At 40.1% G+C, this 26,686-nt stretch overlaps 1 protein-coding gene across 1 annotated transcript; it reads right to left on the minus strand.

Annotated features, from left to right (window-relative positions):
- Positions 1-182: 182 nt before the first annotated feature.
- Positions 183-24,686, minus strand: LOC143277082 (uncharacterized). Its single transcript, XM_076581820.1, has 10 exons — positions 24,593-24,686; positions 23,736-23,883; positions 23,250-23,362; positions 21,645-21,865; positions 17,432-18,409; positions 10,235-10,352; positions 4,644-4,791; positions 4,183-4,295; positions 2,260-2,954; positions 183-1,209 (listed from the first exon to the last, which is right to left on the minus strand). Exons 3-10 carry the CDS (start codon positions 23,347-23,349, stop codon positions 334-336), a joined length of 3,249 nt encoding a protein of 1,082 aa, XP_076437935.1. The 5' UTR covers positions 23,350-23,362; positions 23,736-23,883; positions 24,593-24,686; the 3' UTR covers positions 183-333.
- Between the last annotated feature and the right edge of the window lie 2,000 nt (positions 24,687-26,686).

Here is a 26,686-nt window from a genome sequence, read left to right on the forward strand (position 1 = left end):
GCATAAGTTTCCTGTCATCTAGGTCAGCAAACTTTCCCTCATCCATTTGCTGTAAATATTGGTTTTCTCACCTGTGTGGATTCTCTTGTGTCTTTTTAGGTCACTAGTCTCAGAGAATGCTGTCCCACAGACATTGGGTTTCGCACATGCATGGACTGACCTGATGGCACAGTGTGGACACATGTAAGGTTTTTCCCCTGTGTGGCTTCTCCTGTGTCTCTTCAAGTGATGAGCCAGAGTAAAAGCCTTACTGTACACGTTACACACCAACTGTTTATGACTGGTATGAATCAACTTGCGTTTCTTCAGGTTGCCAGTGTACTCTGTACATTTTTACTGGTGTAATTTCTGGATGTGTCTCTTTAAATCACGTGACCGGGTGAAAGCTGCAGGACAGTGATGACAGGTGTGAGGTTTCTCTCCTGTGTGGGTCAGCTGATGTCGCTTTAGATTACCGGACTGAGTAAAACCGTTTCCACAGTTTGTGCACACGTAAGGTTTCTCTCCTGTGTGGGTTCTCTTGTGGATTTTTAAGTTACAATTCTCAGAGAACGCTGCCCCACAGACATCACAGGTATAAGGTTTCTCTCCTGTGTGTGTTCTCTTGTGGCTTTTCAAGACACCAGTCCGAGAGAACGCTGCCCCACAGACATCACACACATAGGGTCTGTTACCTGCATGGACTGACCTGATGTGTGTCCGTAAGCCACTTGACTCATTAAAATCAGCGTCACAGTGTAGACACTTGTAAGGTTTTTCCCCTGTGTGGATTCTCCTGTGTCTCTTCAAGCAACTAGCCCAAGTAAAAACCTTACTGCACACATCACACACATGCTGCCTGCTCTTTTTCTCCTCACTCTCATTGTCAGTGTTATCATCAGCTTCGTTGTTTGTTCTCTGCACAACTTTCCTGTCAGTGACCTTTCCCACGTCCATGTTGCTATAGTTACCAGCATCACAAACACCAGGTGTGGAGGACACAGGTAACACAGCATGCAGTTTCTCACTATGAACATGCACCATATCTAGTTTTGAATTCCTGAACAGCACAAAGGAAGCAGAACATCGCTGAGACACATGACTTCTGTTCTGAGACAGCAGTGACCCAGAAGTGTTGGCAGACATGTGTAGAGGAGTTCTGTTTGCTTCAGATGCTGACAGCTGAGGTGTTGTCTTGTTAGTGACTGAAGAATCAACTTTTACTTGTTTCTGAAATGAAGATAATGAAAATTACTGCCAACAGTAAGACAAACACAAATTACCAGATAAATGAGCAAAACGTCTTGACTTGTGGTCCAAAATGTGTCGTTCAGTCTGTACTCACACTACACATATGTATATAATACTTTTCCAGTAAAGAAACAGAAGGCAAATTCCATTATGATTTGGAAAGAAATATTCATAGTTTTTAAATATGAGCATTTATTCCCATGGGCTCTGAGAATGAGTAGCCTTTTTTAATGGCATCTATGATCAGACAGAGAGGTTGTGATGGACCTTCAGTCTGTACTGTGTGGAGTGTGACAATGTGTCAGATGATAATTTACCCAAAGTTCTGGATTTCTCCAGAGTGGTTATGGTGTATATTAGGCCCAGAAATACATTTGACAATTTTGTTATGATCCGTTTAAAAGGTAAAGATGCAATGAAGACAGGAAAGGTTTGAAAATTTCATAGATCTAAATTATAATGAAAAAACAATGAAATGCCAACAGATGTTGGTCACTTAAGATTGAACTGTTCCGCTTTCAGCATGCAACTTTCAGTTTGACAAACATTCTTTTCTGATGATGAGCGAAATAGAATTTGGATCAATAATATGTAAGTACTGATAACCCCCCATGGCAACCACACACAGACACATTCACTCATATATATACATACTGACACAAAGACAGCCAAAACTGGGTTATTACATGGACCCTCTTTGTTTAAATACACGAGTCAAAAATGGTCACAGAATAACATATTCTTTGTATCAATCTTAGTAAAAGTTTGTCAGGTAATAATGGCATGTTCCCTGATCATCAGAAAATTGTCAGAAAAAAAGCTCGTCATCCCTGTCAGCTTTATAACTTACAACAGCTGTGTGCACTTCGTTGAAGAATAACTTAGAAGGAAAAGAAACAAAACCACAGCCCAAGAGAGATAAAAAAATTTTTAAAAAGGAAGTATATATATATATATATATATATGATAAGTGTTTATTACATATCTTGTAGAAAATATGAAGTACCCCAAACCAGAAGTTTTACCCACCTGGTTATCACCTGCTGGTCTGTTGTCTTCATCCTTCCTGAAGGTGGATTCAATTCTGACTGCATCAGGTCTCACGGTCATCATGATGTCTGTCGCTGCTTCAGTCTGCACATCACTGCTGATGTTTGCTGTGACTGGTTCAGTCTTGATGACATCACTGCTGGTGTTTGCTGTGACTGGTTCAGCCTTGATGACATCACTGCTGATGTTTGCTGTGACTGGTCCAGTCTTGATGACATCACTGCTGGTGTTTGCTGTGACTGGTTCAGTCTTGATGACATCATTGCTGGTGTTTGCTGTGACTGGTTCAGTCTTGATAACATCTGGTTCAGTCTTGATAACATCATGGTTTATGTTTGTGCTGATAGATTCAGTTTGGAACTGAACTTCTGATCTCTCACACTGAAAATGACACTTAAAATTCCATGGAGTCACTGGTGAAGAAGACAAATTAATACAGGTACAGGATTCACATCTGATGTTCACATCCTCTTCTCTTTTGACTACAGACTGGAACTGGTGAAACACACCACTTGTTGCATCCTGATCAACTGGTTCAGCTTTAATACCTGGACCACTGCCTGTGTGTGTGTCTGTTTCAGACTTCATGACAGCAGCTGATGGATTCTGAGTGTCCATCTCACAGGGTGTGGTGGCTGTGCTCACATTATTTTCAGGTGTTTCACACGTGCGACCTGCAACAGTTATGCATCAAATGTCAACTACATCTCTCTTCCTCTATCACCATCACATTCCCCAGATCCACCGTTCACACACGCACGCACGCATGCCACGCACGCACGCACACACACATCACCAAAAAAGCTCATCACAAATGCTTGAGACTCAATTAACAGTAACTGATTAACATTAAATCCATCCATCAATCAATCAATCACCTGAAATGGTCACAATCCAACTGACAGTGATTGCAAAACAAACAAAAAACACCACAAAAATAAAACACATCCACACAAATAATGAAATATACAGAAAGTGAAAGACATTGTGAATATGTCTAAGACTGGAATTGTACACATCTAGCACTATAATAGCTGTCACTGTGTGCTGGTTCAAGAACGATGATATGAGGGTGAATATGTCGACTGGATTTGTACACAACAAAAATGATGATATGAGGGTGAATATGTCTAAGACTGGAATTGAACACTACAAGAATGATGATATCAGGGTGAATATGTCTAAGACTGGAATTGAACACAACAAGAATGATGATATGAGGGTGAATATGTCTAAGACTGGAATTGAACACAACAAGAACGATGATATGAGGGTGAATATGTCTAAGACTGGAATTGAACACAACAAGAACGATGATATGAGGGTGAATATGTCTAAGACTGGATTTGTACACATCTAGCACTATAATAGCTGTCACTGTGTGCTGGTTCAAGAGCGATGACACAAGGCTGATTCCTAGGACCTCACCAAGACGTTGTACACTGTCAATTGACTTGAAATTTTAATAATGATAACAGTGATAAAAAAGATAATTTCAATCATAATAATAAACCATAGCAGTAATAATGATAATGAAGACTGATGCTCACACATCCCAGACAGGGAGTTTGTGGAGTTTACAATAAAAAGTTATACATATAAACATATTGTATGCATCAGGTACACCATACAAAAACAAGTGTGAGTGCACACACTAACACATAAACTGCATATGTACACACACATGTCCATCATATCTTCTAGAAGAAAACGAGTCAATAAGATGGTAGGTACAATGAAACATTGGAAGAGTGTGTTTTGTTATACTTTTTAAAAACTAAACTGTACTGTGGAATCCATATAACTTATAAGAGATTGAGAAAGGCAGTTTGTTCCATACTAGTTACTACTGGGCCAAGATATGAAATGTCATGAAATAAAAACGGTGAACGTGCAACTGACCTGAACACTGATCCTGTGTCATCCACAGTGGTCCTGTTTCTTCAGCCACATCAATCTCGATCTTCACCTCTGACATTGCCTGCTGATCAGGGGATGCCATTTGGTCACAATGTCTGAAAGCATGCATGTATCACACATGTAGTAAAGAATTTAATTTCAGTGTGTGTGTGTGTGTGTGTGTGAGTGCGTGAGTGAGTGCGTGAGCGTGCACACGTGTATCTGTGTGTGTGCATTAGCACACTGCTGTTGGTGTGTGCCAGTGGCCTATTTTCTTTCATCTTTTTATTTTTCGACCTTCTGTGCATTTTTCCCTGTACTGTATTTTGATGTATATATCATACCCTTTTCAGAATTAAGAAATAAAAATCCTCCAGGATAGGATGTTAGTATGTAAGTTTTGTGTGTTTGGGTCAGGTCAGGGGCACAGCCCTTGCCTCTGGTACCATGTAACCCAGTACTACCTGCCGCATGTGAAGTCTCCCGACAACAGACCAGGCGGAGGAGGAAACCTTTCCCAACGGCTGTGAAGGCGGAAGAGGTCACAGGTTGAATGACATGATGAACTGTGCCGCCAGGTCAAGCAAGAAATCTGGTGCTGAAGATGTGTTGCTAAAAAAAGAAAAGAAATATATATCATATGTATCAGACAACACTGAATGTGTACCAAAGGTGTAGACTATGATTATAACCTTAATAACTGTATAATATAGATGTACAGGCTAGTTACTAGACAAGAAATATGTATATAATTATATATAATAATATATATATATTATATATAATGTGCAGAAAATAGTAACAAATCCACAGATCAACAACAAAACTGGTCATTGACATCACTTCCTTTGGATCTCATCATTGTCTCTGTGCCTGGTAATTAATACCTATAATGGCAATAGAGATGATTCAAACTATACGGTATAAACTATAATGTATCTACGACAATGAACTGACAAGAGAAGACATATTCGTCACCTCGTATGGTTTGTTTAAAATATCACCAAGCGCAATAGGCTGAGCTTCAAGCGAAAAACAAATGCTGCACTGTAAGCTTTGTATGTAATATAAAAAAAATCAACAACACCATGCATAACAAAGAAGACAATGCTATAAATTTTAATAAAACATTACATCCACACTTCTTCCCCTCCCCTCTCCACTGTCCGTGTGACTGGCGGAGTGAACGTCCACGCCTTGTTGTGAACATTAATCATTCCGTCTACTGGAGGAATATTGCCCACAACAAAAACAAACAGAATGATAAAAAGTCGAATAACTTACATTTCACGAAATTCTATAAGAACTACAGAAAATTACAAGGATCAAATCTCGGCCTCTCTGTAAGTCGTACAAGGTAAGACAACTCTCATGGCACAAATGCCACTGCACAAAAACAGTCACTGGCTGTCTTTTAACCGAAACAGACCGGTCAATACGAAAGTGTCAACATCAATCGATCGGGTTTTTGATGACAAACAGTGACACTAACACACGAAAAATAATGTGTCTCGTGTGTGTGTGTGTGTGTGTGTGCGCGCGCGCGCGCATGTGCGTGTGTGTGTGTACACGCGCGCACGCACACATCAACACTCCACCTTCCTCTTTTTTTCTTTTTTTTTTAATGATTAATATTTTTTTCATATACGTCTTTCATTGACTCCTTGTTGTTAATGTGGTTTCTTGACAACATCACATTATTTGAAGATGACTATCCTCCGGGATGCAGAAGACATACAGATTTCGATTATGTTTCAGGTTCCTTTTATGTAAATGTGGGCCTTCAGACAACACACCTTCTTCATTGGTAAATAAAGAAATAGTATCCTTTCCAAACAAACAATGCACATATTTCTTCAAAATAGAACAGAGTTTCTCTGAGCCTTCCCAAATGCATGTGTGTGTTTGGGTACATGTCTGTTGTACCTCTCTCTCTCAGTTTGAGTGTGTGTGTTGTGTGCATATCATAGGAGCTGTGAAATATGTGTGTGTGTTTCCCTCCACTTGCACATTTGTGTGTGTGTGTGTGTGTGTGTGTGTGTCTGAGTTATGGGAGTTGAGGCATGTAGAAACGTGTGTGTGTGTGCATGAGTGTGTGTGTGCTTGCGTGCACACACGCACATGTGTATGTGAACTGAGGCATGCAGAAATGTGTGTGTGTGTGCATGTGTGTGTGTATACGTATGCATGTGTTTTTCCGTATGTGTGTGAATGTGTGTGTTTAAGAGTGTATGTGTGTGTGTTGGGATTTGTGTGCTTTTATGTGCAGTGTGGGGTCTGGGTACAGTTGTTTGTCAGACATTTTACATCAATGTAAGTGAGACTGGAAATTTTTCCATATACATTGTGCATTTGTGTGTGTGTGAGAGAGAGTGTGTGTGTGTATGTGCAAGTGCATGCACACGTGCATCTGTGTGTGTGCATTAGCACACTTCTGTTGGTGTGTGCCAGTGACCTATTTTCTTTCATCTTTTTATTTTTCAACTTCTGTGCATCTTTCCCTGCACTGTATTTTGACATATATATCATACACTTTTAAGAAGTAAGAAATAAATATCCTCCTAGGATAGGATGTTTGTATGTGTGTTCTGTGTGTCTGTATGTGTGTGTGTGTATGAGCAAGTCGGAGTGTGTGTGCTGTTATATGCCTGTGTATGTCACTATGTGTGTGTGTGGTACATGTGGGTGTTGTGTATGGATGCGAGTCTGGTACATGTGTGTGTGTGTGTGCGCGCGTGTGCATGTGTGTCTGTTTGTACACGTGTGGGTGTACAGTGTGTGTGTGTGTACATGCATGTGTGTGTACTGTGTTGCAGTGTGGTACACATGCATGCACATAGTGTGCTTGAGTGTGTGTGTGTATGTGTGATACATGCAAGCATGCATGCATGAATTTGATGTCTTTACATCTGAAACTAATATATGAATCTAGTACACTCAGTAAACAGGGAGATGATGCACTCAGACTGTGATAACACTGATTGAAAGAAGCTGTCTCCCCTTCCCTCTATCCACACTCAAGACACTAATATGTATATAAATATCCAGAGACAGAGGTAGACAGACAGACAGGTACACAGACTGAGAGACAGACAGACAGGCAGACACGCCAGCCATTCTATTATCAGTGACAAGACAAGACATGTAAAGGCATGTTTATTCCAGGAAACCCCATGGAGGTACATAAAAATATGACATATTTCATCCAATAAGAAACAGAACACATTTGATATGAATATTGTACTCATAATCAATTACACTGGCTATCTGAGTGATACATTTGGAGGGGAAAAAGTATGCACCTATTAGACAACATATAAAGGATTTAGAATTATTATCACAGCAACATCAATTAATATAGAAGATAAGAATGTTTTATTTCTACTGCATTTTCATTCAAATACAATAATACTCAAGGCAAATCACATGACTAAAATATAAGAAGAAGAAAAAAAACACATAAAAATCATAATCACAAGTGAGAATTTTATAACAAATCTACCCCCACTTCCTTGTATACAATGTACAGTCACCTCACCCACATAGCAAACATCCAAACATAACAAACATAATCCACGTTATCATAATACCAAACACACATACACATAATCTGATGCATGTACACACTCACACACACACACACATGTGCGCGCAGACACAGAGACACAAATACTCACTGTAAATATACACACAGAAAAATTTAAAAATAAAAATTTGAAGAGAGTTAAGAATGAAAAAATCTCAAAATCACAAATACACACCATCTTGGTTACAAATTGGTGTGCCTTTTTTTTCTTGTGTGTGTGTGTGTGTGTGTGTGTGTGTTAAATTTACAGTGTCAATCAAGTGCCTTTTTTTTCTCTTTTTTTGATGTTGTTGTTAATCAGAATTAGGATTAAAATCATTATATTTAAAACAGACCCTATTCTTATTCTCCATTCAATGAGTTATGTTGTTGGAGACAGAATAAATGACATGAACTTGGTTATGACATTTTAACATTAGATATTCTGACTTTAGTGTCAGTTTTTCAATGTGTCACTGTGGTCAGTTAATTACATACATATGCCATACCACATCTACTTGGCAAATGCTAGACCAGCAGCATAACCCAACACGTTAGTCAGGCCTTGAGTGCATGTTTGTTTACCTATCAGAGTGGATTTCTTCTACACAATTTTGCCAGAGGACAACATTTGTTGTCATGAGTTCTTTTTCAGTGTGCCAAGTGTGTGCTGCATACAGGACCTTGGTTCATCCCCTCATCTGAAAGACTAGACGTTGAGTTTGATTTTCCAGTCAAACTTGGGAGAAAGGGTGAGACATGGATTCAAACCCTGACCTTCACAGACACTGTACTGACAGATAAACGTCTTAACCATTCTGCCACTTTCAGGAAATTCAGATCTTTGGGGTATCAGCCTGTAGTAAAAGCCTTATTGATCATGACACACACAAACTGTATGAATCAACTTGTGTGTCTTCAAGTCACCAGTCCCAGTAAAAGTCTCACTGCACATGTCACACACAAACTGTTCATGACCAGGCTGGATGAAAAAAATGAAAGGATTGTGTTGCTTATTCCATTAGTATTACCCTCATGAAATAAAATCTATTGAATTAAATTCAAAATTTTGTTCAATGGTATCTTGGGATACATGTTCAAAATTTATCCAATGGTATCTTGGAATACATGCTGTGCTCTTTTCTTCACCTTGGTATAGTTCCACAAATAATGTTGATGGAACTTTTCTTGACCAGTTGACAAGTGTTCAAATTCTAACAAAGCAAAAATATCAATATTCACTCAGGAACAGAACTACTAACATTAGTAAGAAATAGTATAATCGCACTTTGGCATCCTGAATTCAGCTCCAGGAATTAAGGATGCTAAAGTGCGACATTACATTTCAACTCAAGTGATTTTGTTTTGAAAATATAATTATTATTATCACTTCATCTTTTTTTTTTTTTTATCAACTTATCAGCTTCCTAATCCGATGCATTTTCTAAAAATATCAACTGAACAATTTCTAAAGAAACGTCAAGTTTGGTGGTGTGTTTTTTCCCCTCGATAAACATCAGTTACTTTTTTTTTCTTTTTGAAAGGCAGTTATTCTGTGGAACGTTGTCCGATGGGACATCTGTGTGTGTGTGTGTGTGTGTGTGTTTCTGTTTTTGGGTGTGTTTTTTTCAAGCACAACTTACGGACTGTTTAGAAACTTCACTTGTCCTGACACTTGACAGATCGTTTTGTGCTATTACAACAGCTACAGATGCTCAAGAGCCTACTTCCCATCATTTGTCGAAACATAAGAAAATAACAAGCACAGATACGTCTTCATATCACGTATTTTAATGTGACACTCAGCAAACTTTGAATCTGCGCGGCTCAAAGGAACTGTGACGAGTCGTTCGCTTGCTATCCGGAAGTTGATCCAAATGAACACGGAAAAAGTATTTAGGGTGACAACTATATCTTTCAGCTAGCAGGTTTTGTTTCAGTTTCAAGGCGTCACCACATCTGAAAAAAAGAAGAAAAACAAAAAAAGGAGTTAGACGACTGATGTTCGTAAACCCAACGTGCTGATCTGGCCTTTAGCAATTGTCGCCACGATGACAAACGACTTGTCTGCTATTCAAGACTTAAGTTTGATCGGAGTAACAGACACATAAATAATGAACTGCAATAGACTTTATACTGTATCATACATTAGGTATCCCATTAAGAGTTTTAAGCGACCGACGCCCAGAACGAGTTGGACACGAACTCATTTGATCTTGATCTTGTCAGACACTGGAGGATGGCCAACGTCACCCCAGTCTTCAAGAAAGGCCAGCGCCACCGCCCAGAAAACTACTGCCCTATTTCCCTGACCAGCATACCATGCAAAATAATGGAGCACATCATCACAAGCTCTGTTATGAACTTTGCAAAAAAGAATGGAATCATCACTGAAGCACAGCACTGTTTCAGACGCCAGCGATCCTGTGAAAGCCAGCTCATCGGACTTGTAGACGAGCTCTCAGTAAACTTTGAAGCCGGAAAACAGACAGACGCTCTCATCATGGGCTTTTCCAAAGCGTTCGACAAAGTCTGCCACTCCCTCCTGCTCCACAAGATCCACTCCATTGGCATCACAGAGAAAGTACACACCTGGATCAGGAAGTTCCTATCAGACAGACAGCAGTCTGTAGTGGTGGATGGAGCCACTTCCAGTCCTGTTCCTGTAGAATCTGGAGTCCCCCAAGGCTCTGTTCTTGGGCCTTGCCTGTTCCTGCTCTACATGAACGACACGCCGACTGGACCGTCCTCCACTGCTCGTCTCTTTGCTGATGATACTCTGTGCCACAAAACTATCTCCTCCACCAGCGACCAGCAAGCCCTACAAAAGGATCTCGATTACCTCACAGAATGGTAGCAGAAGTGGCTTATGAGCTTCCATCCAGACAAATATCAGACACTGCGATTGAGCCGGAAGAGAGACCCCCTACCATCAGAGTACACCTTTCGTGGCCACACCCTTGATGTAGTCAGCAAATCCAAATACCTCGGCATCACTATCACCTCTGACCTTAGATGGACCCCCCACATCTCCAATGTCTCCAACCGAGCCAACAAGACCTTAGGCCTACTCAGACGGAACCTGAAAGTAGGCTCCCAGTGCATTAAACAGCAAGCCTACCAAACACTGGTCCACCCAACCCTGGAGTATGTCAGCTCTGTGTGGGACCCCTAAACAGAGAAGGACAATAACAAACTTGAGGCAGTACAACGCCGGGCTGCTCGCTGGGCGACCCATCGACACAGGAAAACATCCAGTGTGCAAGACATGATGGAGACTCTTCAGTGGTCTCCCCTCAAAGAGCGAAGGAGAAAGGCAAGACTGGTTAACTTTTATAAGTTCCATAGCGGCAGTCGTATCATCAACACATGCCACAAGCCCTCTCAAAATCCTTCAGCATCCACGGGGACCCAAGGATCGCATCCAGCAGCATACCACCTCTCCAACTGCAGGACACTGTACAGACAAAAATCTTTCTTTCCCCGAACCATAACAAACTGGAACAGCCTTCCTGCTCAGATTGCCCTCAGCCCAACCCTGGAAGGCTTCAAATCCCGAATCTGATCACCTCCCCCCTCCCCACCCCCATACCTCAACCCCCCCCCACGCCCCCACCCATCCCCTGGCCAAGCAACCTCTACCTCAGGAAACCTCAAAAACACGCAAACCCCCCTTATAGTCTACAGAATCTTCACAATGATGAAGGCGGTAGTCAAGGGAAAGAAGAAGAAGAAGAAGACACTTGAGGCCTGGTAGTGGCCTGTTCGCCGTTATCGACTTGTCACTGTTCTAAAACTTGCATGCGTGGTTGTGACTAGTGGTGGCACTCTGGGTCATAAAGGGTGGGAATACTGTCCCAGTGAGTGTCCAAGCAGCCCTTGAAAGCAGCTAGTGTTGGGGCTAAACCCAACATGCCCACACACAAACCATGATTCTGGGGTGATGCCCTCATCAATACTTAACAGTAGTAAGTTGAAGTTTGATCCGAGTTCTATCCCACAGAGGGTCACACCAAATAAATAACGACCCTGCCCTAGGTCCCTGAATTCTTTCACACTCTAACAGCCAGTGAATACTGTACATGGTTCAAGACTGACTGGCCCAGCAACTGGATTGCACAGTCACCAGTAATTCTTTTGGGGTGTCCTTCAAACATATAATAGGGTAGAGTTTCAATTTCTCAAGGAGGCATCACTGTGTTCAGACAAATCCATATATACGCTACCTCACATCTTCTAGGCAGATGCCTGACAGCATGATAACCCAACGCGCTTGTCAGCCTTGATTACATGCATATATATTTGTGTACCTATGAGAGTGGATTTCTTTCTACATTCTGCTTCTTTGTTCGTGGGCTGCAACAACCACGTTCACTCGTATGTACATGAGTGGGCTTTTACATGTATGACCGTTTTCACCCCACCATGTAGGCAGCAATACTCCGTTTTTGGGGGTGTACATGCTGTGTATGGCTGACATGGATTACAGGATCTTTAAGGTGCATATTAGATCTTCTGCTTGCATATACACATGAAGGGGGTTCAGGCACAAACAGGTCTGCATAAAAAAGATATGGTGACCTGGGAGATTGGAAAAATCTCCACCTTTTACCCACCAGGTGCTGTCACCGAGATTCGAACCTGGGGCCCTCAGATTGAAAGTCCAATGCTTTAACCAGCTTGCGCCCGTCTATTTTTACATAATTTGGCAGAGGATGACACTCTCATTGCCATGGGTTTTTTTTCAGTGTGCCAAGTGTGTGCTGCTGCACACGGGACCTTGGTTTATTATCTCATCCGAAAGACTAAACGCTCAGTTTGATTTTCCAGTCAAACTTGGGAGAAAGGGCGAGAGCGGGATTCGAACCCACACTCTCATGGACACTCTGTATTGGCAGCTGAGCATTTGAACCATTCTGCCACCTTCCTCCTTCCTAATAGGGTAGAGGTATGTCTTGTTGTTCTTCTGCATTCATGGGCTGCAACTCCCATGTTCACTCGAATGTACACGAGTGGGCTTTTACGTGTATGACCGTTTTTACCCCGCCATGTAGGCAGTCATACTCTGCTTTCGGGGGTGTGCATACTGGTTATCTTCTTGTTTCTATAAGCCATCAAACACTGACATGGATTACAGGATTTTTAACGTGTGTATTTGATCTTCTGCTTGTGTATACACATGAAAGGGGTTGAGGCACTAGCAGGTCTGCATATATGTTGACCTGGGAGATCGGAAAAATCTCCACCCTTTACCCACCAGGCACCGTCACCGACATTCAAACCCAGGAGCCTCAGATTGAAAGTCCAACGCTTTAACTACTCGGATACTGAGCCCGTCTATGTCGTGTTCAATCTTTCAATAATAGAATCGTAAGTTTGACACAAACTTGGACTCTTGGCAAACAGTCCTACGTTGGTGTTGTGTCCTTTGTGCACACACACACACACACAAACACACATGCATGCATACATGCACACACACACACACACACATGCATGCATACATGCACATTGTATATGGATTTTTTTTCTGTGTAAAATCACTCTACATTAACTGATTTTAAACTGAAGAACACACACACACACACACACACTCCTGAAACAAATAAATAGGCCAGCTTTTTCCATTTCAATATTTAAAAAAAGCAAAGACAACCCAAACAAAACATTATCGGCAAATATACACATTCCAAGCACTACATACCCCTCTTCAGCCATGTGGGCTATGTCTGGTACTCCAAACAACAGTGACTTGTGTACATAACAATGTGTACAGCAACACTGTGACTTGTGTACATAACAATATGTACAGCAATACTGTGACTTGTGTACATAACAATGCGTACAGCAATACTGTGACTTGTGTACATAACAATGCGTACAGCAATACTGTGACTTGTGCAGATAACAGTGCATATGGCAAGACTGACTTTTGTAGATAACAGTATGTATGGCAAAACCATGACTTCTGTTGACAGGATAAGAAAGCATGTAAGACTGTGACTTGTGCAGATCTATAACAATGTATATGGCAATACTGTGACTTGTGTGGATAACTGTGTGTGGCAAGAAAACACTGATGGAAAGTATGCTCAGAATGAATGTTACACACACACACACACAAATTATGGCATATGGCAATGCCATTACTTGTTCAGGCAATACTAACATGGCATGAAATCAGAGGAAAAGCATGCTTGGAATTAATATTACACACACACACACACACACACACACACACCACACACACACACACATGTACTCGCAAGCACACACACACATATTCATCTATAAACAACAATGTTCAAAACTGATTTTTGATTTTCTTTTATATATTCTTTTTCAATCAACAAAACAGAACAAATATGAACACATCAATCCTTACACCGATTTCTACGTATCCATACAGGAAATAAGTACATCCGTACCAACACACATGCGTATGAAAATGGTAACCCATGGCATTTCAGTAAGTCTTAGTGTTGGTGCTTACATATATAAAGAGAGTGAGAGAGAATGAGAGACACACTGAGAGAGATATAGAGAGATAGAGACACACTCAGACGCACACACAGAAAAAAAGAGACACAGAGAAAGTGACAGTGACTGAGAGAAAGAAGGCATTCCAACTGCATAAAAAGTACGAGCATTTTTAAGATACAGACACAATGTTACCACTGAATCATTGGCATACCCTCCTCCTCCTCAATCCCCAACTCCTTTATGAAACACTGCGATATAATTTTTAAAATTTTTTTTATCCACATTCATTTTCTAAAGTACAGTTGAATAAACTTTGTTAGCTGCCATTCATCCAACCACTTCCATCTGTAATCAAATATTTCTAATCTTTTGTTGCTTACACAGTTATTGTCCAGCCGACTACACAGGGCCATATCAGGACTGAAAAACTACATACTGATCCCACTAAAATGGGTATTAAAAAAATTAAAAAAATGTTGGAAAAGAAAATCAGGCACAAGTCAAGTCATATTCACTTACATAAAGCTCACATAGGACATGCCTCTGACGTTGACCATTCTGTCAATTTTTCTGCAGAGGAAAAAATAAAAGAACCTCAACCTCAACATAATATTAATAATACATAATAATACAAAACACATCATCCAGAAAAAACTGGCATAAAAAAATAAAATAAAATAAAATTGCCAACCTCCACCTCACATGTCCTGGGCACTAAAAAGAATACACCATTAATGTAAGAGAGAAAAAACAATGTGTACCATTGTGCTGTGTTACAAATGCAATGTATCGCTTTGCAGTGTACTATTGAGCAGTGTACCATTATGCACTGTACCACTGAGTAATGTACCATTGTGTAGTGTACTATTGAGCAGTGTACAACTGTACCAGTACCAGTGTTCCATTGTGCAGTGTAGTGTCGTACAGTGTTACCATTGTACACTGTTGAAGTGTACCGTTGTGCAGTGTAAAGTCGTACAGCATTGAAGTGTACCGTTGTGCAGTGTAAAGTTGTACAGCATTGAAGTGTACCGTTGTGCAGTGTAAAGTTGTACAGCAATTGAAGTGTGCCGTTGTGCAGTGTAAAGTTGTACAGTGATGGAACGTACCGTTGTGCAGTGTAAAGTTGTACAGCATTGGAATGTACCGTTGTGCAGTGTAAAGTTGTACAGTGATGGAACGTACCGTTGTGCCATGTAAAGTTGTACAGCATTGAAATATACCATTGAGCAGTATAAAGTTGTACACTGATGGCATGTACCGTTGTGCCGTGTAAAGTTGAGCAGTGAACCATTTTGCTGTGTTGTCGTCACTTTTTCACACAGATTCTTTTAAACTTATCATTTTGATCCAGATAGAATTTCTTCCCATCAATAACAAGATGTTCAAAAACTATCAAGCACCTCTGTCCATTGCTACGAGCATTTATTGAATATGGTGACAACTTTCTTCTTACTTCACACACTCAAAATGAAAAGTCCTTCATATCATTTCCTTTTCTTTAAGAACACTGATTTGATTCTCATAAAATCAACAACAGTATCTGGTGATAATTGGGGAGTCATGTTTTCCGATCAAAATGGTGAACCCAATCAAACTGCACCTCGTTTGATAACATTAACTTGTCGTTTATGAATCCTGAACAATACCCTCACGTTCCTCAAGAAGTCTCCTCTTACATGTGTGAAAAATGTGACTGTTCCACTTGGATCTACTTTCTAGGTCATCTGGTTTCTTTTTTTTTTCTTGGTTCCTTTCTTTGATTCTTTTATAATATTTACAACACATGTGGAAACAACACAAAGAAATGAAGAAAAAACATTAAAAAAAACCCAAACAAACAAACCCCCCCCCCCCCCCCAAAAAAAAACAGGAGAGAATCAAGAACAACGACGACAAAAGGGAAAAAATTACATTGCTCAAAGAATTACAAATCAGAAATATGATAATGCAAATAAATGATGTGAAGAAAACAATCACCTTAAATATATGCATCATTGACCATCCATCCAACCACAGTGCATCACAATTTATATCACATTATTTACACAAGTGCATGGAGTTAACCCATCAGTTCAGCATTGGTTCTCATCAAAAGATGGAGAGAAAGATACATGTGTGCACACAGTGTGGACAGGTGTGAGGTTTCTCTCCTGTGTGGGTCAACTGATGTCACTTTAGATCACTGGATTCAGAGAAACCTTTTCCACAGTCTGTGGACACGTGAAGTTTCTCTCCTGTGTGGGTTCTCTTGTGTCCTTTTCAGTGACCAGTCTCAGAGAATGCTGTCCCACAGACATAGGGTATGTCACCTGCATGGACTGACCTGATGTTGAATGATTAAAACTAGCATCACAGTGTGGTTACCTGTAAGGTTTTTCCCCTGTGTGGATTCTCCTGTATGTCTTAAATCTAAAAGCCCGATTAAAAGCCTTACCCCACACGTTGCACACAAACTGTTTTTGACCAGTATGAATCAACTTCTGTCTCTTCAAGGTACAAGCCTGATTAAAAGCCTTACTGCACACTTAACGCACAAACTGTTTATGACCAGTATGAATCAACTTGTGTTTCTTCAAGGTACAAGCATGAGTAAAAGCCTTACTACATACGGCACATACGAACTGTTTATGACCAGTATGAATCAACTTGTGTCTCTTCAAGTGACCAGCCTAAGTAAAAAGCCTTACTGCACATGTCACACACCAACTGTTTATGACCAGTATGAATCAACTTATGTGTCTTCAAGTTACAAGCCAGAGTAAAAGCCTTACTGCACACATCACACACAAACTGTTTATGACCAGTATGAATCAACTTGTGTCTCTTCAAGGTACCAGCCTCAGTAAAAGCCTTACTGCACACGTCACACACAAACTGTTTATGACCAGTATGAATCAACTTATGTCTCTTCAAGGTACAAGCATGAGTAAAAGCCTTACTGCACATGTCACATACAAACTGTTTATGACTAGTATGAATCAACTTGTGTTTCATGTAACAAGCCTGATTAAAAGCCTTACTGCACACTTAACACACAAACTGTTTATGACCAGTATGAATCAACTTGTGTCTCTTCAAGTGACCAGCACAAGTAAAAGCCTTACTGCACATGTCACACACAAACTGTTTATGACCAGCATGAATCAACTTGTGTGTCTTCAAGTTACAAGCCTGAGTAAAAGCCTTACTGCACACGTCACACACAAACTGTTTATGACCGGTATGAATCAACTTGTGTGTCTTCAAGTTACCAGCCTCAGTAAAAGCCTTACTGCACACATCAGACACAAACTGTTTATGACCAGTATGAATGAACTTGTGTCTCTTCAAGGTACCAGCCTCAGTAAAAGCCTTACTGCACACGTCACACACAAACTGTTTATGACCAGTATGAATCAACTTGTGTCTCTTCAACTGACCTGCCTCAGTAAAAGCCTTACTGCACACGTCACACACAAACTGTTTATGACCAGTATGAATCAACTTGTGTCTCTTCAAGTGACCAGCACGAGTAAAAGCCTTACTGCACACGTCACACACAAACTGTTTATGACCAGTATGAATGAACTTGTGTCTCTTCAAGGTACCAGCCTGAGTAAAAGCCTTACTGCACACGTCACACACAAACTGTTTATGACCAGTATGAATCAACTTGTGTCTCTTCAAGTGACCAGCCAGAGTAAAAGCCTTACTGCACACATCACACACAAACTGTTTATGACCAGTATGAATCAACTTGTGTGTCTTCAAGTGACCAGCCTTTGTAAAAGCCTTACTGCAGACGTCACACACATGGCGCCTGCTCTTTTTCTCCTCACTTTCCTTGTCAGTGTTATCATCAAATTTGTTGTTTTTTCTCTGCACAATGTTTCTCTTGTCAAGGTCAGCAACCTTTTCCACATTCATGTTGCTGTAGTTACCAGCATCACAACTACTAGGTGTGGAGGGCACAGGTGACACAGCATGCAGTTTCTCACCATGAACATGCATCAGATGTAGTTTTAAACTGTTGAATAGAACAAAGGCAGCAAAACATTGCTGACACACATGACTTCTGTTCAGGGACAGCAGTGACCCAGAAGTGTTGGCAGACTTGTGTACAGGAGTTCTGTTCGCTCCAGACACTGACAGCTGAGGTGTTGTTTTGTCAATGACTGAGGAATGAAGTTTCACTAGTTTCTGAAATGAAAAATCAGTTTTGATAACCAATGTTAACAGTAAATTGAGTAATACAAATACAACCAATACACAATGTGCTGTATGTTCAACACACACAAAAAAAAACCCAAGAGGCAAAGCCTTCAAGACTCACACATATATAATACCCACTGATTTGAACACATGAATTACAGCACTGGAATAAAAAGGACACTGTAAAACATTGTCTTGAAAGTGACCTTGACCTTTGACTTCTTACTGAGCACCTTAACACATCATTGTACACAGTACAGGTTATGACTGGATAGGTCTCACTCATACCTATCACACCACTGAGTTTTATTTGCATACCACTAACAGTAGTTGTCAGGCAAAGGCCAACAAAGTTTAATTAACACAGGTACACATGCAGACAGACAGGTACAGCCTCAGCAAGACCGAGTCCATGTACCAGCCAGCTAGCTCACAGAATGCCAGTGCCTCCCCCCCACCTGCAATCAAGATCGATGACACAGAGATCAAGTCAGTCGACAAGTTTTGCTACCTGGGCAGCACCGCCAAGGCCAGCTCCGCCTTTGACAGACTCAACAACAGGCTGTGGAACAACAAAGGCATTAGCCTCAGTACCAAAATCAAAACCTACAGAGCTGTTGTGCTGGCTACCTTGTACTGCTGTGAAACATGGACGATGTATCGCCGTCACATTCAACAACTTGAGCAGTTTCACCAGAGATGCCTACGAAAGATCCTCGGCATAAAGTGGCAAGACAGGGTCTCCAACCTCCAGGTCCTTGAGAGGAGCGGCCTGCCCAGCATCGAAAGCCTGCTGATCCAGTGCCAGCTATGCTGGGCAGGACATGTTGTCTGCATGACAGACAGCAGGATCCCAAAGATGCTCTTGTATGGCCAGCTGAAGGAAGGCCGCCGCGAACTTGGAAGACCATGCAAGCGCTTCAAGGACACCTTGAAGACAAACCTCAAAGCCTGTAACATAGACATCACTTCCTGGGAAACTGATGCCCTTGACCGCTCTTGCTGGAGGATGCTGTGCTCTAGTGGTATAAAGACGTTTGAAAACAAGAGAATGCTGGCCATGAAGGAGAAGAGTGAGCGAAGGAAGCAGGGCTCAACTTCTGGAGACGTTTTCCCTTGCAACACCTGTGGGAAGTGCTGCGCATCCAGAATCGGCCTCTTCTCCCATATGGGACACACACCGACAGATAAGCCTGCCTGCCTACTCATCCGTCGTTCCGACGGGAGACTCCATCATTAAAAGAAAAACGATAACAAAGTTTCTGTCTAATCTGGGATTTTACATGCAAATTTTTTCATTTTGTTTTAGGTGCTGTACCATGTTGAACACATGAAAAAACACAAGAGCCACAGATCAAGTGGCCCAAAGCACATGGAAAATATTACACTTAGCTGATAAAGAATATATTCCATGTGGCGATGAAGGTGATGTGGAAAGATAATGCCAAACCTGATATTAGTGCCAGATGACACTTGTCTTTTTTTTCCTTTTCTTTTTCAATTTCCTGCTCTCAGCTGTTTCTTTTTGTAAGAAAACAGACACAAAGTTGATTGAATAAGTGTGTAATCAGTAAATTGTATTGTATCTGATGTCTGTGTTACAACCAAGACAAAAAGTTAACTGCCTGCTCATGTAACACAAGTGCAGTTAACATGTTTATTTTTTGTCATGCCTCTCTGATAATGTGTTTCGTTCAGCTGATCTTTGAAGAAAGAGACAAACTTCAGTTAAAATTATCCAAATGTAAATAGTTCTTTGTATGTGATGTCCGTGTTACAATCAAGATATGGCATGTGATGTCTGTGTTACAACCAAGATCAAATAAAATTGAATGGCTGCTCATTGAGATCTAATGTAATTATCATGCTCTATTTTTTGTCATGCTAATGGTAGAAATAATATGATAAAAAAATGTAATGTAAATAACTGTCTTCTGGCTGATGTCTGTGTTACAACCAAGATAAAATAAAATTGAATGGCTGCTCATTGAGATCTAATGTAATTATCATGCTTTATTTTTTGTCATGCTAATGGTAGAAATAATATGATAAAAAAATGTAATGTAAATAACTGTCTTCTGGCTTCCTAAAGTATGAAAAAGAAAACTGTGAATGTGTGAGGGCATATGCAACCTGCATATCAAGATGTAGAACATACTTGCTAGTGGTTTACTAAAACCTGTTCCTATTGATGTCAAATGTGCTAGTCAGCACTTGTTATCAGTTTTGATATTCATTGACCAAATAGAACAGTAAAATTAATTACATTGCAGTACAGTTTAGCGTCAACGTTACAACCAAGACTGATGACACATGCCATAAACAACACCATATAAAAATATAAAAAATCAATCTCTTGTATAGAGATTATATAGAGGGAAGGATAAAGTCATGATCTACAGTGTGTGACGGGTTTTGAAGGCAAAATAGCAATTTTAATTTTTGATCCCCATGTAACACATATGGTACCCGTTTCAGGAGACTGACCCATTTATCATTGTTCAATTTGTGTCATTAAAGTGCTAAAATATTATGAAAACAACAAAACCGAAACAAAAAACTTGAGAATAGTAACAGTAAAATGATTGTGGAAATGTTCAAGTCTCCATTATTTCTTGTGTCCTTCACATAAGTGCACTGACACTGTAATTGGAATGTGTAAAGAGTTGTTGTTGTTTTTTTTAAGTCAAATGTGATGCTAACACAAAACAGACAACACATTAAGATTAATTTACTAAGTTTTATCTCTCTCTCTCTCACACACACACACTGATACCACACACACACACACACACACACATATATACATATGCATGCGCGCAGATACACACACACACACACACCAAAAACAGGGTTATGTCACAGATTCACTTTGTTTACAGTCATGCCTGTCAAAAATGGTCACAGAATGACAGTCATGGTACATATTTACAAGTAACAATGGCAAGTTCTTAGATCACCAGAAACTGCCTGAAAAACTATTCTTTTTTATATATAAACTTTCAAAATTACAACAGCTGTGTGCACTTGGTTAAAGTATAACTTAGAAGGAAAAGAAACATAAAACCACAACCCAAGAGAGATAAACAAAAAATTAACCTGAGTATATATCTGTGTGTGTGTGTGTGTGTGTGTGTGTGTGTGTGTGTGTGTGTGTGTGTGAATTGTTTATTGCATATCTTGTAGAAAATATGAAGTACCCCATACCAGAAGTTTTACCCACCTGGTTATCACCTGCTGGTCTGGATTCCGATCTGACTGTATCAGGTCTTACGGTCATCACGATGTCTGTCACTATTTCAGTCTGCACATCACTGCTGGTGTTTGTTGTGACTGGTTCAGTCTTGATGACATCATTGCTGGTGTTTGTTGTGACTGGTTCAGTCTTGATGACATCACTGCTGATGTTTGTTGTGACTGCTTCAGGTGTTTCACATGTGCTACCTGCAACAGTTATGCATTAATTGATTAAATGTCAACTACATCTCTCTTCCTGAACTGATCACCATCATCTATAGTCATCAACCTCTGCTGTTATTTTCTAAAGTTCAGAATTAGAGTTCATCTATCACCATCACATTCCTCAGATCCACCGTTCACACACACATGCACGCATGCCACACACGCACGCACACACACATCACCAAAAAAGCTCATCACAAATGCTTGAGACTCAATTAACAGTAACTGATTAACATTAAATCTATCAATCAATCACCCGAAATGGTCACAATCCAACTGGCAGTAATTGCAAAACAAAAAACACCACAAATATAAAACACACCCACACAAATAATGAAATATACAGGAAGTGAAAGACTTTGTGAATATGTTTAAGACTGGATTTGTACACATCTAGCTTATATAGTTGTCACTGTGTGCTGGTTCAAGAATGATGATATGAGGGTGAATATGTCTAAGACTGGATTTGAACACATCTAGCACTATAATAACTGTCACTGTGTGCCAGTTCAAGAATGATGATATGAGGGTGAATATGTCTAAGACTGGAATTGTACACATCTAGCTCTATATAGCTGTCACTGTGTGCTAGTTCAAGAACGATGATATGAGGGTGAGTATGTCTAAGACTGGATTTGTACACATCTAGCACTATAATAGCTGTTATTGTGTGCTGGTTCAAGAATGATGATATGAGGGTGAGTATGTCTAAGACTGGATTTGTACACAACAAGAATGATGATATGAAGGTGAATATGTCTAAGACTGGAATTGTACACAAGAATGATGATATGAGGGTGAATATGTCCAAGACTGGATTTGTACACATCTAGCACTATAATAGCTGTCACTGTGTGCTGGTTCAAGAGCGATGACACAAGGCTGATTCCTAGGACCTCACCAAGATGTTGTACACTGTCAATTGACTTGAAATTTTAATAATGATAACAGTGATAAAAAAAAAAGATAATTTCAATAATAATAATGAACCATAGCAGTAATAATGAAGACTGATGCTCACACATCCCAGACAGGGAGTTTGTGGAGTTTACAATAAAAAGTTATACATATAAACATATTGTATGCATCAGGTACACCATACAAAAACATGTGTGAGTGCACACACTAACACATAAACTGCATATGTACACACACATGTCCATCATAACTTCTAGAAGAAAACGAGTCAATAAGATGGTAGGTACAATGAAACATTGGAAGAGTGTGTTTTGTTATACTTTTTAAAAACTAAACTGTACTGTGGAATCCATATAAGAGATTGAGAATGGCAGTTTGTTCCACACTAGTTACTACTGGGCCAAGATATAAAATGTCATGAAATAAAAAAGGTGAATGTGCAACTGACCTGAACACTGATCCTGTGTCATCCACAGTGGTCCTGTTTCTTCAGCCACATCAATCTCGATCTTCACCTCTGACATCACTTGCTGATCAGGGGATGCCATTTGGTCACAATGTCTGAAAGCATGCATGTATCACACATGTAGTTAAGAATTTAATTTCAGTGTGTGTGTGTGTGTGTGTGTGTGTGTGTGTGTGTGTGTGCATGTGTGTGTGTGAGTGAGTGCGTGAGCGCGCACACGTGTATCTGTGTGTGTGTGCATTAGCACACTGCTGTTGGTGTGTGCCGGTGGCCTATTTTCTTTCATCTTTTTATTTTTCGACTTCTGTGCATTTTTCCCTGCACTGTATTTTGATGTATATATCATACCCTTTTAAAAATTAAGAAATAAAAATCCTCCAGGATAGGATGTTAGTATGTGTGTTTTGTGTGTTTGGGTCAGGTCAGGGGCACAGCCCTTGCAACTGGTACCATGTAACCCAGTACTACCTGCCGCATGTGAAGTCTCCCAACGACAGATCAGGCGGAGGAGGAAACCTTTCCCAACGGCTGTGAAGGCGGAAGAGGTCACAGGTTGAATGACATGATGCACTGTTCCACCAGGTCAAGCAAGAAATCTGGTGCTGAAGATGTGTTGCTAAAAAAAGAAAAGAAATATATATCATATCGACATATGTATCAGACAACACTGAATGTGTACCAAAGGTGTAGACTATGATTATAACCTTAATAACTGTATAATATAGTATGTGCAGGGTAGTTACTAGAGAAGAAATATGTATATAATTATATATATATATATATATATATATATATATATATATATATGACGTGCAGAAAATAGTAACAAATTCACAGATCAACAACAGAACTGGTCATTGACATCATCTCTGTTGGATCTCATCATTGTCTATGTGCCTGGTAATTAATATGAATACTGGCAATAGTGATGGAACTATACGGTATAAACTACTATACGGTATAAACTATAGTATAATGTATCTACCACAATGAACTGACAAGAGAAGACATATTCGTCACCTCGTATCGTCTTGGTTTGTTTAAATATCACCAAGCGCAATAGGCCGAGCTCCAAGCGAAAAACAAATGCTGCACTGTAAGTTTTGTATGTAATATAAAAAAACAACAACACCATGCATAACAAAGAAGACAAGGCTATAAATTTTAATAAAACATTACATCCACATTTCTTCCCCTCCCCTCTCCACTGTGTGACTGGCGGAGTGAACGTCCACGCCTTGTTGTGAATATTAATCATTCCGTCTACTGGAGGAATATTGCCCACAACAAAAGCAAACAGAATGATAAAAACTCGAATAACTTACATTTCACGAAATTCTATAAGAACTACAGAAAATTACAAGGATCAAATCTCGGCCTCTCTGTAAGTCGTACAAGGTAAGACAACTCTCATGGCACAAATGCCACTGCACAAAAACAGTCACTGGCTGTCTTTTAACCGAAACAGACCGGTCAAGACGAAAGTGTCAACATCAATCGATCGGGTTTTTGATGACAAACAGTGACACTAACACACGAAAAATAATGTGTCTCGTGTGTGTGTGTGTGTGTGTGTGTGCGCGCGCGCATGTGCGTGTGTGTGTGTACACGCGCACACGCACACATCAACACTCCACCTTCCTCTTTTTTTTTTCTTTTTTTTTTTTTAATGATTAATATTTTTTTCGTATACGTCTTCCATTGACTCCTTGTTGTTAATGTGGTTTCTTGACAACATCACATTATTTGAAGATGACTATCTTCCGGGATGCAGAAGACATACAGATTTCGATTATGTTTCAGGTTCCTTTTATGTAAATGTGGGCCTTCAGACAACACACCTTCTTCATTGGTAAATAAAGAAATAGTATCCTTTCCAAACAAACAATGCACATATTTCTTCAAAATAGAACAGAGTTTCTCTGGGCCTTCCCAAATATATGTGTGTGCGGGGGTACATGTCTGTTGTACCTCTCTCTCTGTGTCTGTTTGAGTGTGTGTTGTGTGCATATCATAGGAGCTGTGAAATATGTGTGTGTGTGTTTCCCTGCACTTGCACACTTGTGTGTGTGTGCGTGTGTGTGTGTGTGTGTGTGTGTGTGTGTGTGAATTATGGGAGATGAGGCATGTAGAAACGTGTGTGTGCGTGTGTGCATGCGTGTGTGTGTGCGTGCATGCACACACGCGCATGTGTATGTGAATTGAGGCATGTAGAAATGTGTGTGTGTGTGCATGTGTGTGTGTGTATACGTGTGCATGTGTTTTTCCGTGTGTGTTTAACAGTGTATGTGTATGTGTGTGTGTGTGTGTGTTGGGATTTGTGTGCTTTTATGTGTAGTGTGGGGTCTGGGTACGGTTGTTTGCCAGTGACCTATTTTCTTTCATCTTTTTATTTTTTGACTTCTGTGCATCTTTCTCTGCACTGTATTTTGATGTATATATCATACCCTTTGAAGAAATAAGAAATAAATATCCTCCTAGGATAGGATGTTTGTATGTGTGTTCTGTGTGTTTGTATGTGTGTGTGTATGAGCAAGTGGGAGTGTGTGTGCTATTATATGCCTGTGTGTGAACTTGTATGTCATTATGTGTGTGTGTGGTACATGTGTGTGTTGTGTAAGGATGCGAGTCTGGTACATGTGTGTGTTGTGTATGGATGCGAGTCTGGTACATGTGTGTGTTGTGTATGGATGCGAGTCTGGTACATGTGTGTGTGTGTGTGTGTGTGTGTGTGTGTGTGTGTGCGTGTGTGTGCGTGTGCATGTGTGTCTGTTTGTACACGTGTGGGTGTACAGTGTGTGTGTGTGTGTGTAAATGCATGTGTGTGTACTGTGTTGCAGTGTGATACACATGTATGTACATAGTGTGTGTGAGTGTGTATGTGTATGAGTGACACACGCAAGCATGCATGCATGAATTTGATGTCTTTACATCTGAAACTAATATATGAATCTAGTACACTCAGTAAACAGGGAGATGATGCACTCAGACTGTGATAACACTGATTGAAAGAAGCTGTCTCCTCTTCCCTCTATCCACACTCAGACACTAATATGTATATGAATATCCAGAGACAGAGGTAGACAGACAGACAGGTACACAGACTGAGAGACAGACAGACAGGCAGACATGCCAGTCATTCTATTATCAGTGACATGACAAGACATGTAAAGACATGTTTATTCCAGGAAACCCCATGGAGGTACATAAAAATATTAGACCAACATATTTCATCCAATACGAAACAGAACACATTTGATATGAATATTGTATTCACAATCAATTACACTGGTTATCTGAGTGATATGTTTGGAGGGGAAAAAGTATGCAGCTATTAGACAACATATAAAGGATTTAGAATTGTTAATCATTGTCACAGCAACATCAATTAATAGAAATAATAAGAATGTTTTATTTCT

This window comes from Babylonia areolata, chromosome 33, assembly GCF_041734735.1.
Source record: "Babylonia areolata isolate BAREFJ2019XMU chromosome 33, ASM4173473v1, whole genome shotgun sequence".
NCBI lineage: Eukaryota > Metazoa > Mollusca > Gastropoda > Neogastropoda > Buccinidae > Babylonia > Babylonia areolata.

What these genes read in the sequence shown, in the direction of transcription:
- LOC143277082 (XM_076581820.1), bottom strand. Translation starts at nt 23,349, where the DNA reads ATGGCATCCCCTGATCAGCAAGTGATGTCAGAGGTGAAGATCGAGATT. An exon ending in GACACAGGATCAGTGTTCAG is followed by an intron (nt 21,866 to 23,249) that starts GTCAGTTGCACA and finishes TAACTGTTGCAG; the next exon opens with GTAGCACATGTGAAACACCT. An exon ending in GACACAGGATCAGTGTTCAG is followed by an intron (nt 2,955 to 4,182) that starts GTCAGTTGCACG and finishes TAACTGTTGCAG; the next exon opens with GTCGCACGTGTGAAACACCT.